Source organism: Chenopodium quinoa, unplaced genomic scaffold (assembly GCF_001683475.1).
Source record: "Chenopodium quinoa cultivar QQ74 unplaced genomic scaffold, ASM168347v1, whole genome shotgun sequence".
Taxonomy (NCBI): domain Eukaryota; kingdom Viridiplantae; phylum Streptophyta; class Magnoliopsida; order Caryophyllales; family Amaranthaceae; genus Chenopodium; species Chenopodium quinoa.
In genome coordinates, this window is record NW_018743858.1 from 2,186,155 (window position 1) to 2,198,494 (window position 12,340).

The window sequence follows — 12,340 nt, forward strand, 5'->3', positions numbered from 1 at the left end:
AAAACACCATAATTCAAGACATCAAATCAAATAATCAAACTTGCATTTTACATTCCCTTTAGATTTTCTTAAGTCTTAGTTTTTAGCACTCTAGGGGTAGCGGCCTAGATTAGTTAGTGATAGCAAAAGCATTAGTATAATCTCTGAGAGCGGCTAGACATTTCCAATTGAGATTGATTATGAAGATAATTCATCTTCATTGGAGTTGATTCAATCATTAGCCTGTTTGTTTCTTTTAACTTCCTACTTTTATTTGTATTCTGATTTAAATGATCAATCAATTAATCTTGTCTGTGTTGCTTTGGTAAAATTAAAAAAATTACTCGTACACTAGTAAGAGCACGTTAATTGGCCTCGAGTGCGTTCGAGGAAACCTCTCCGATGCCTAAGTCAGTACTTGTGATTGATACTCAAAGAGAGAAATCAATGCACACAAGTGTAATAAATGTGAGAGTGTTTGTAGATACCTTGTTTGGTAATTTTTGGAGTAGTTATACCTTGGTGACATGGGCCCCAATGTGGAAGGGCTGACTTGATCTATGAGGCAAGTGAGATTGCTTAACAGACTTTGGATGATTTCAACTTGTAGGCATGGAAGGGCTTTTGTGGACATTGGGCTTAATTGGTTATTCAACTGATCTGCCCAAATAAGTTATTTGGACCCCAAGTAGAGGTTTTAATTATTTAAAGGATAGTTTGGTCTTTTGGGTTCTGCATTTAAGTTAATTTATACTGCATTTAGTACTTGTGTTAAAAAACAAATAACATATAAGTTTTTATTTTAGCCACGGCCCATATATACCGGGTAGCCGGCTATGGAGTATAATTTTCAACTATTGTGCACCGTACCCTAATCCCTACCTTACAAAAAAGTTTAACAAAACCCTTTATAAGGATTGAAATAATTATGAAAACATTGTAGTTTTTTCTTCTTTTACATATATAATTTTTTTAATCGGGGGGAGGGCGTGACCGTGTGAGTTACTCATTAACCGTGTGAGTTAATTGTTTTCGTAGTTGAGAATAAAAGATAGCTCAATTGGTTAGATCTTGTCTCTTGATTTCAAGGGATCTTGAGATTGATTTTCATAATCCACCCCTAGTAGCTCAAAAAAAAAATGTTTCCATAGTTCTAATATATTTCCTATTCTTGAATTAGATAGGTAGAGCCTCGAGATGAGGGAGATCCTTAACAACAACAAATTCATAGCTTTGTTACCAAATATATATTACATGGAATCGACTGCATGAACCGAGAGTTTACCTCATATGGTCATCCACAGTAACGGATCCTAACATAGTGCAGCTCTTTCCCTTACCCACAAAAGAAAGTAAATAAATAATTTACCTGCTGTTCTCAATATATTAGACTAAAAATGCCAGTTCTTTCCTACATTACAAAACTGGTTTATTTTCTTTACTTATAGTTTGTAGATATTCAGTATGATATATCACCATAGTTAAATTGTACATCCACAAGCAATAGCCTGAGAAGGAAAAGGGCATCAGATAACATGTGTTTGTATGTGCTTCTAGGAAACTATCTACAAACTCAAATTTTATGGAAAAAATTTCAATTTTTTTTTTTCTAATATTCTTCATTTTTTACAATAGTCTCTACATAGCCGTGGCTTTATAAAGTCCAATAGTGGCAACGGTCGAAAGTTAAAATAAGTAACGGAAGAAAGATATACACAACTTAAGGCTATGTAAACTCTTACCCACGTAGAAACAAAGGCAAAATATGTAAAAATACCAGTCAATGCGATTACCAGGGTACAATTTATCAAGCACTTAGCAGTTGACAGTTCTGCTTCGGTTCTCTGGTTTGGAAAATGTCCTTTGGTGTTGAAGTATGTAAGCAACTGATCCTTGCGCCGAAATGCATCCATCAACCAAGCAGAAGCCTCCTCTTCAGGTACTGGAATTTGCTTTAATGGAATGCGCCGAATATTAACATGGACTTCTGAGGGATCTACTCCAAATACATTGTCCATTAAATCAGGACAACTGTTCTTGTATGCAATAGTCACATCATAAACTGCAAAAAATAGATCAGAAGCTGGAAAACTATTGTTGGAGAAAAAAAAACAACAAAAGAGATCCTAAGTCTTGTCACAGATTTCACCTACAAGGCTACAAAGCCTGTCTTTGGACAAAGGTGACCTTCCATTTTCCATTGTTGGAGAGATTTGGAAAATGGAAGGTCACCTTCTTCCTTCCCCGTCCCTCTTTTTCCTTCCCCTCCATTTCCCTTCACTATTGTTATCCAAACATAGTGTTAATTCCATTTTTTGGCAAATTCCTTTTACTACTTACCCCTCTTATTCAACAATATTTACAACATTTACTCACTATTTCTTATATTATTCACATTTTGCTTACACCTACTCACCTTTATACATTATCTCTCTTAATTTACCCACCTTTCTTTCGCCCACTCATCACATCAACATTCACTCTTGACATATACATTTTGTACTATGTTTATACCCGCTTTAAGGTTAATTTCGTATGGTTTTCAGCTCTTCAGAGCCGTTCTCCTAATAATCTCTCTTCTAGCGTGGTTTGATCTATTTTATTGTGTTATGTAGGAATTTGGAGATTTTGATGTGATTCCCGACCTCATTGGATGTTACAAAAGAAATATACCCTTACTCAACTACGTAATAGGACAAATAATTAAGTTATACTTCCTCCGTTTCTTTATAGTTGCAACACTTCCCTAAAATGAAAATGTCACAATAGTTGCAACACACTATAAAAAGAAGGTTTTTATGGAGAAAATTGTACTATTACCTTTATTTAAAGTTCATGGCTCACTTGATTATACACCTAACAACCTCTTAACCCCATTTTAAGTGTATTATATGAGGTCCACTTTTCTTAAATATCGTGATAAAGCGAGTGTTGTAACTATAAAGAAATGGAGGAAGTATTTGTTAGGTATGCGACACGCCTATTAACTCTCCAATTATCTTAACTGCAAATAGTAAATGTTAAGAACTTCTAACGACAGCAGAGGTAGTAGCACTTAATTTTTATTTTTAGAAATGTCCTTTCCAAAAGAATTTTGAGTTTCAACTCCCTCCACAATATTATATTCTTTTAACTACAATATAATTGGTAATCTCATGCATCATAATATTATCACAGATACAAAATTTCAAAACCATGAACCACCAATTCAAATATTTATTTAATTTTTTTAAATGAGCAAAAGAAGAAGAAAATGGGTGAAGAGTCGGATTTTCATAATTTCTTTCTTTAGTACCCACTTCTCAGAGATTGTACTTTACTGCCTGATTCCTGAAACACATTCTTTGGGGAATGGCATGAATGGAAATTAACAGAAAAAGGTAAAAAAAAATAAAATTGAACCTACCTGCGTCTAAGGAACTCCTTAAAGTGTCCAGACAAGCACAGAAACCTTTTGTTTTAGGAAGCAAAACATTCTTCAGAACAGGAAGACCATTTTGAGAGGCGAAGTTCTGACTACTTGTACATTTCTGTTCACTGCCAAAAATATAAAGAAAAGTGATAAAGCAGTCAGTGGCTAAATGAAGGGAAAAACTAGAACAATTAACATTAAAAGATAAACAATACTTTGGCAGCCAATAAAAGTCAAGCATGGAATCTATTGCTTGACTAACCTGTCAGCATAAAATTCCATAAAATGTAGAACCCATGGTGCCTTTTTCATTGCGAAGCATAGCTAAGCAATAAATTGTCACTGGAGTTAATGCCCCAGTAGTTTGGCCAATAATTGGCCACCATATTATCAGGGACTACAACGTGCAGTAAGAATAGCATCGTAATATCAAGCTAAATTAAGGAACTTTCAGAAGCATTGCATTAATATGGCAAGCATTGAGAACAGTGAATTACTACATTGTACACTGATGTTCGATTCAAATATCACTATGCTTGTCACTTTTCTCAAAATAAAATATCAAACCAAGTGACGAAAATATATTAATTTGATATAGAGGAGTATGAGTTATTACGTAAAATCAGTTCCTTCAGGGAACAGAGCAAGCCACAAGGGATCCTGATGGCTAGTAAATGTCAGTAGCATTTGGTGCATGATCGGTTCATCAGTCTCCCACTTCCTTTCTAGAGGTATGAACTCAAATACATTAAATGCCCAGCCAAATATTGGAAGTTTCATTAAACTATTTTTAAGGATGTACTTGATGTAGCCAAGACGTCCTTTCCTCAGTGCGAGATCCCATAAGTACATCCAATCAATCTCAGTTCTGTGATTGGCAATAAGCAAAACACGCTCCCCAGCAGGAACGTTTTCTCCAGAGAAAAAAAGATTGGTTTTGTTTATCTTCTCAAATAGAAAAGGCCATAATGCCAACCAAAGACCAAAGAAAAAGGCTGCAACTTTCCTACTGTAATGGATACTGCAGACCCGTAACAAGCCTGCTACCAGAGGTGCAAAGAACACTAAGAACATAAAAGCAGTTGAAAGAATGACCGTCAAGCATATTAAACCCCTCAAAATCCTAAAAGGTGTCAAAGGACGGTGCTTTAACTCAATTTCAGTTTTAAGGGGCTTGCCAACTTCCATCTTCAAAATTCAAACCTCCCTCCTCAGTGCAACTGCATAACGAAAGAAAGAACACGGCATTTGGATGTCACCACGCATTATAAGACATTAAACACAATATTTAAATTTTAAGGGGGGAAAACACATTGGCTAGACAGTGGAAATGCAAAATAGACGATCACTTAGCTGTATATAATTGATGAGAAGCAAAGAAAATGATCATGGAACAAGCCCCCAAAACTATGTAACAGAAGTGTACTACAGAACTCAAATATGAGAAGATTTGGACAAAATAAACACAAGAAGAATTTGCCAACTAGGAGAGAAGGAATGAATAAGTGACTTTGGACAAAATAAATAAAAGAAGAATTTGCCAACTAGGAGAGAAGAAATGAATAAGTGGCAGATGGGAACTGCAAGATGCTGTTGATGTTAGTTTGGCCCATCTAGCATGATTTATCATTAAAAATGGCAATAGCAACTAGCCCATCTAGCATGATATAACTTTAAGACTGTGAATAGAAACCTAAAGAAACTTAGCACAAATATGAATCTTTGCTTGAACCTATGAGTTATATTTTATTTAGTCGTACAATGTTATGAAGTACTATTGTACTAGTTTCTAGCCCAGACAATGCTTTTGAGTTACTCTATGCTCTAAAATGCATGGATAACTTATTTGAAATTAAATAATCCCTCCATCCCAAATTACTCGCCACACTTTGACCGGGAAGGGTTTTAGACAAACAAATTGACTTGTTGACTTCTAATATTCATTTTGATAGTGGTGGGAGAATTTTTATTTTATAGTTAGTGAATAGTGGGTTTATTTTTATTATAGATAATAATTAGTAAGGTTCTCTTATTAAATTTAGTTAACAGTGAGGGTTTTTTTTTTATGACTAGTGATAATAGATACCAAGTAAAGTGAACAAAAATAATACTCCGTACTAAATAATAGGCCCATGCATTTATAGATGTGTTGCACGCAATAGGAGATGACCTAATAAGAAAAGTGTTACAAGTATGCAAAGACGGAAGGAGTAATGATTATTTTCCTACTCCTCCAGTAGATGGGAAGGAAAAATAATATAGTATATTGGTAGGAGTTTAATTTTGTGACTTGGCATTAAAGTGTGAATTTTACTGTCCTCATTTTCCTCCTTTGTTACTATGCACTTTGATATATACTCCAGAAAAAGGGGGAAAAGGAGGAATGACATCATGCAGTAAATGATCAGGAATGATTGGAAAACATACAAGGGCAGTCAAGGAATTATCCATATGTTTGTTTGAAGAGTGAGAAGTAACATTTACTAGAATATAAATACGGGAATAAGATAATGGAGAGGGCATACTGAAAACTGTTTCATTACTTTTGCTTATTGTTAGCTAGGAGGCCAATCCACTCCTCAAATTTTGTGGTAGCTTGTAATTGTTTGGTTACTCTGATCAATTAATATAAGCTTATCTCCTTCCTCTATTTCTTCTTTCATATGCATCAATTAATTTCCATTAGATCATCAATTTGTGAGAAAACCCGACCTATATCCCAACAAAGAGATGCATTTCTAGTTCAATTATCCTCACATGGACCGTTCCTTCAAACTCATATAACCACCCAAGCAGAACCAAACATGCATAACTTTAATAAGTGAAAAGGTTTGAAGTATTGAAGGACAGGAGTAAATTATTTTAGGCTTGAACCATATTTCATCTACTCTTGTCATCTCAACTACGATCTAACCATGAAATTAGTCTCATGGACAATGATAAAACAAACTTAAAGGTACCAAAAATCTACAATAACATCCCACAAACTAATTATTGACAGACAGCATTGGTTTCCAGATAAAACTTTGTGAATTTTATGGGTACGAAGTACTATAATGTTTTCAAGATAAGAGATCGTAAATCTCCATGTTTCAATACAAACATATATAAAGTTAACCAATTTGAAAAAAAGGCCTACACAATATCTTTATTCTTATGATTCAAAAACCACAAACTTTCACACTCTTCCATCTAATTATTAGGAAATTTTGTGTAAAACTACCCTAAATATAGGCTGTTTTGTGAACAATTACCCGTGTTTTTCATTTTGTTTAAAACTACCCATAAGATTGCAAATATTGTCAGCACTACCCATAAACAATTTCCGTCCAACTGAGCCGTTTGTGGGACCCACTCCTACGGTTTCTCACTCAATTTTCTCCTCCTTCATATATTTCCCCTCCAAACTCAACCAAAAATCAAAGAGAAAAAAATTCGAGCAATTTAACACAATTTCTCACTAAATCATGTAATGTTTTAAGCTAGTATTTTAATTCTTGATTTGTTTAATTGGTTTAGGGTTTTTAATTTACTTCAATTAACATAATTAGGGATACAATTTAGGGTTTAGAGCTTTAAATCAGTTTGGAGATTTTAATTTCTAGGGCTTAAGGATTTAATTGAATTAGGGGCTTTGCTTATTTTGTTTATTAAAAATTTAGGGTTCTAATTTGAACGATAAAAAATTAGGGTTTCCCACATGTTCAACCTTGTTACTATATTGTACCTCGTTCATCCTTGTTTTCGTTTAATATTTTTTGCATTTACTTTCCCCTTCCCTTTAATTATTGGTGTAGTATCACCCTCTGACATGAAATTACCCAAAACAGCAAGAAGATGAATAGGAAAGAGAGAGGCAACAAAAATAAAAAGGGTTTTAGGCCCTGTCAATTTTCTGAAAAGGGGATGAATTTGGAGATTTGCTTAGATCAGATTAAGATGGTGAAACGTGGAAGGCCAAAGAAAAGAAGTGAAAATGGAGGGAAAGTAAATAATGAAGGAAGAGAGAGGTAGTTGAGGAGGGGAGTTGATTAGGTTGGAAATCATAGAAATGGGCCCTACAAACGGCTCAATTAGACGAAAATCGTTTACGGTCTTATGTGTAGTGGTAGACAAATGTTTGCGATCTTATGGGCAATTCTAAACAAAATTTGAAAAAACGGGTAGTTGTTCACAACACAGCCTATTTTTAGGATAGTTCTACCATAGAATAAAAATGCGGTATCGGTCCGGTCGCAGTAATACGGTAACGGAAATGATGCGTTGGTCTCGGACCGGGTCGCGGTGATCGCGATAGAAAATTAAAAAAGTAATAATTTTTTATGTGCTGTTTCATAAAAATCAGAACACTCCTAGTAGTAATAATAGAAAATAAAGACTACAGAGTATATTTCTTAAAAGAAACTAATAAAAGTAGTACATAGTACATAAGCTGTAAAAAATAAAAGTAAATAAAAAAATATAATAATCACATGGTACTACGTAAAAGTATAAAAGTAAAGATGTGTCCAAAAGTCAATAGAATTTGTGATGACAATAGGACATGGGTAAAGTAAAAGAATTATAAAATATTTTAAAGAACAACCATATGACCACACAGGTGTCCCACACTCCCACACTTCTCCCACTTTCTCTTTCTAATTCTTTATCATGCAGTCATCGGAAACAATGGAGCTGCATAAACTTTCAACCAAAATTCAAGCTATTTATGGGCGTTCTAGCTGAGTACCGCCCGTATCGGCTAAAATGTGGTGTTTTAAAAAAACCCGTTACAAAATGGGAAATCTCGTAACGGCAAGCTCAAAATCCGTGACATCTCGGCCGCATTGCGACGTAACGGGCGAGTTTTTATACCATGAGTTCTACACAAAATTTCCTAATTATTATTTTTGATTTCTACATATACCTATACTATGACAATTGACTTAAATGGGGTGTTTTGATAGCAATGGTGGAGGGAAAGAAAGGGGTAGGACAAAGAGAGAAGGAAAGGAGGAGTAATGCAAGCATCCTTTCCTTAATCCAATTTAGCTAACTAATTTCTCAGCTGTTCAGTTGAGACAGTTGCTTTATGTGTGTAGGTAGCTAGATTATCTTCATTAGTTAGGCTTTTCATACTTAAATTAGTTTGAAGTTTTCCCAAGGTTGTAATTCAGCCAGTGGTTAAAGAAAGCTCATTGAGCTTGAAGACTTAACACAGGAAATCTACAACAGTTCTAAGAGTTGAAACAACAGGAACTTAATTAGCTTTAACTACCTAAAGTTCCATCCTATGATGTAATTCATCAAATAGGTATAGTTATTTTAAGATAAAACTACCCGTGCATCATTCTGAAAAGCTGCAACAAAGGAACAGCAGTCTGCAATGATGAAGCTCAAGAAAGAAGGCAAGCAGCTCCTACCAACTTGGAATATAGCTCCGCTTAAGCCAACATTTCCTTAGCTATAGAGGGCTTTGATCTTAATGGTTAGATGTAAGGTTGTAAAACTGATGTTCGCAATATTTAATACTGAACACAGTACACCAGCAGGGCTTAATAAACCAGCTCAGTAGATAGACCTTTGATTCAAATGTACAAATGACGATGAATATAATTTAGAACTTTTTAATTTGTATAAGGGGAAGTGTTCTATTTCCTCTTGAACCTGGTTTGTTAGTTCTAATATGGGATGTCTACAGAGTTATGGAATCAGTAGCTTGATTGGCTAAGTGTGATGCATAAATGCCATCAGTGCTAATTCCAGCGAGGTCAAGCTTGTTTTACAGTAAAGTACTTCATCTTATGGCAGCTTAGTAGTTCTATTCAGATTACTTAGGTACATTAGTCTAATTTAATGATTGGAGCATGGAATTACCCCAGAAGAATGTTTGAGTTTCACGTTCATTAATTCGGACTCCCTCTGTCCCCCGTTAAATTTTCCATTTCTCACAAAAATACTTGTCTCCCATTAAACTTCTGATATCACATTTTGGGTGGATCTACATAACAAAATGCTGTTTTCAATCGTCTTATCTCCCCTTAAAAAACATACCCACTACCTTTTTCAAGACTTCCAATCAACAAGTCTTATCTCCTCTTAAAAAACATACCCACTACCTTTTTCATGACTTCCAATCAACAAATCTCCGCTACAACTTCTCTCCTAAAACCTGTGCCTAGGAGAAACAGGAAGTTTAATGGGGGGCTGAGGAAGTATCTTGTTTACTATTAAATTTTTCATCATCCATTGCAGATTCTTAGCTCATCGAGCCAATTTTGTTCTGTCCAGTTCGCCTTTCATAAATTGACGCTTAAATTAGTCAATCTAAGTTAGCAGTCAACAACTAACTCGGTTGGTAGCATTTCTACTTTAATTTGATACGTACCACCTTAATTAAAAAGCTTGCTTATAATATCACGATAAGTGATAGATTGGTTTTATCTGAATTAATCCAAGCCAATAACTTCTCACTACACCGAGGATAATTGTAGTCATAATTCTAAATTCTACACATGACGGGTAATATATATTAACGCCGATGCCATATCCTTCCAATAAACAGTAGGAATCCGATCCTCGTTAAACACCAAATGTCGGAAACATGGCTACGAAATCGAAATCGGATCCTCGTCTAACATCAAGCATTATTCAAGATGTGACCAGATTTAGAGTCAAAGGAACTTTGACTATAACACTGATTGATAGTTTATGTGGTACAAGTCATCCTAAAACTACTCTATCATCTTAAGGTCAACAAATTTTGGGTTGGTAGGATTACATTTTAAAATCCACAAACAGATTAGCAGCCCCAATTTTGACCCAATTATCAAATTTAGACTCGAAAATAAGTCAAATTCTACTGGATTCAGAATATGAGTAGAAAAATTCTAGCAACAAAATCGGTAATTACAATTTTTCGTAACTTCAGTAATTATTAGCAGTAGTCCAATATTTCATCTTAGAAGAGCCCTAAATTCACTAAATTTACAATAAACGCTAGGTTGTGAAATTCATATTCGATGATAAAAAAAATAAATAAATAAATAATAAATAAATAAAAATATTACCTGAGAAGCTGCTTTAATGGAGGAGAGAAAGCTCAGAAGCTGCTTCAATGGAGAATTCAGAGTGCGCTTTAATGGAGGAGAGAAGAAGGAGAGGGGTTGGTGGATGCAGCGTCAACGTAAAGAAGCTCCAAAGAGGAAAAAAAGAGAAAGAGTTAAACATAAATAAGATAATTAATAATGACACGCATATATCAACCGCCAAATCTTAATAAAACAGTCATTTTCATTTATGGAATATGTTTGGATTAATACTGTTTTTTAATCTCAATTTTGCTCAATTTATTTTAAATAATCCCAACTTTCGATTATTCTGTAATAATCTCAGCTCTCACCTGCGTTTTCTTTCTTCAATCTCAAACCAGTCAACGAAAGTCAATGACCTCTTATTCTAGGTCATTTGACACGTGTCAAGTTGTAATTGGTTCAAAAAATTAAAAAAAAATATTAAAAAAAATTCAATAAAAAAAAAGAAAAAAAAAAACCAACCAAGCCACCACCAGCCCACAACCGCTGGCGGTGGCCACTCACCCAAAAGCACCATCTCCGTAGCCCCAGTCCCCAAAACCTCCCCAGGTTCGCCCTACCACCGCGAAACCGGCCCACTGTGCCTTCCCCCATCCCCTGAACTAGCCATAGCCAAAACCCTTGCCTTGAAACCGCCACCCATAAAACCCGAAACCACCATAACCAAAGCCCACGACCTTGAAACCGCCACCCATAACCCCCGATACCACCTGTAACAACAACCCTCACCTTCGAAACCACTTCTCCAACCCCCAAAACCACCAAAAATGCAGCCCCCTCACTTTCTTTCTCCTCCAATTGCCGGAAAACGCAAACAATGGTAAGTTGAGGGGTGGCCGATTGTGGGTCGTCATTGTTGGTGGTGGGTTGAAGGGGAGGCAGGGTGGCCGATTGTGGGTTGTTGGTGGTGGTTGGTTGAGGGGGTGGCTTTGTTGTGTGGGTCGCAAATGATGGTCGGATTCAGGGGGGTGGTTTCGGGGTTTCAAGGGTGGTTAAAGTTTTGAGATTTCAGGGTTGCCGGTTTTAGGTGGGTATGGGAGAAAGGAAGGGGAGGGTTGGTCGGAAAAGGGTGAAGGGGGTGGTCGGAAAGGTAAGGGGAAGGGGAAGGGGAAGGGGGAGGGGAGGGGCGGTCAGGAAAGGGAGGGGAAGGGGAGGGGTGCTGCGGTGGGGTGATGGTGAGGGGAGGTAGGTTGATGGGGGAGGGGGGCAGCTAACTGAGGGGACGGAGGTGGGCGATTCTGGTTTTGGTGAGGGTGGGCGGTGGCTAGATGGTTTTGGTGAGGATGGATGGTGGCTAGCTAGGGTAAAATGGTGGTGGTTGCCATGGCAGCTAATAGCCACAGATGAACAACAAAGGGGAGGAGAGACAAAATGGATCTTTGGGTTTTTTTTTTTTTTAATTAATTTATTTTTATTTTGGTGAACCAATTAGCATGCAACACGTGTCAAATTTTTAACCCTTTCTTCAAGTAATCGGTAATCCGGATCGAAGAAAGAAAAGACACCCTAAAGTTGGGATTATTGCAGAATAATCGAAAGTTGGGATTATTTAAAATAAATTGGGCAAAGTTGGGATTAAAAAGCAGTATTGATCCAATATGTTTTTGTTCTTATGGAATTTTACAGGTTGATATTTGATAAGGATGTTTATGGAGTGCAGCTAGGCGCATAGTTGATATGTATTTGGAATGCATATATGAGGGCTAAGCTAATTGGTAAATTCATTTAATTTTTGTATTTTTTATTGCTACACTAATATTTTTAATGTACTATTATATTTACAGTGGTATTTTTAATATACTATTATACATGTATTTTATAGTATTAGAGTATAAGTTGTTTTAGTAGTACTATTTATAAAAAAAAAAAAAAAAAA

At 35.8% G+C, this 12,340-nt stretch overlaps 1 protein-coding gene across 3 annotated transcripts; it reads right to left on the minus strand.

Annotated features, from left to right (window-relative positions):
- Positions 1-1,545: 1,545 nt before the first annotated feature.
- Positions 1,546-11,576, minus strand: LOC110686394 (probable 1-acyl-sn-glycerol-3-phosphate acyltransferase 5). Of its 3 annotated transcripts, none has more exons than XM_021863000.1 (5): positions 10,969-11,576; positions 10,441-10,565; positions 4,008-4,611; positions 3,386-3,516; positions 1,546-2,041 (listed from the first exon to the last, which is right to left on the minus strand). In XM_021863000.1, the coding sequence occupies exons 3-5, from the start codon at positions 4,577-4,579 to the stop codon at positions 1,599-1,601; spliced, it is 1,146 nt and encodes a 381-aa protein (XP_021718692.1). In that variant the 5' UTR covers positions 4,580-4,611; positions 10,441-10,565; positions 10,969-11,576; the 3' UTR covers positions 1,546-1,598. The 3 variants fall into 3 exon arrangements, with proteins under 3 accessions (XP_021718692.1, XP_021718693.1, XP_021718691.1); XM_021863001.1 differs by lacking the exon at positions 10,969-11,576 and adding an exon at positions 10,773-10,791; XM_021862999.1 differs by lacking the exon at positions 10,969-11,576 and having other exon boundaries at positions 10,441-10,759.
- Between the last annotated feature and the right edge of the window lie 764 nt (positions 11,577-12,340).

Excerpts from the sequence above, each read along its gene's own strand:
- LOC110686394 (XM_021863000.1), bottom strand. The coding sequence starts at position 4,579 with ATGGAAGTTGGCAAGCCCCTTAAAACTGAAATTGAGTTAAAGCACCGT. Across the intron at positions 3,517-4,007 it reads CCTGAAGGAACTGATTTTAC|TGAACAGAAATGTACAAGTA; the intron begins GTAATAACTCAT and ends TATTTTTGGCAG. Across the intron at positions 2,042-3,385 it reads AAGGAGTTCCTTAGACGCAG|TTTATGATGTGACTATTGCA; the intron begins GTAGGTTCAATT and ends TATTTTTTGCAG.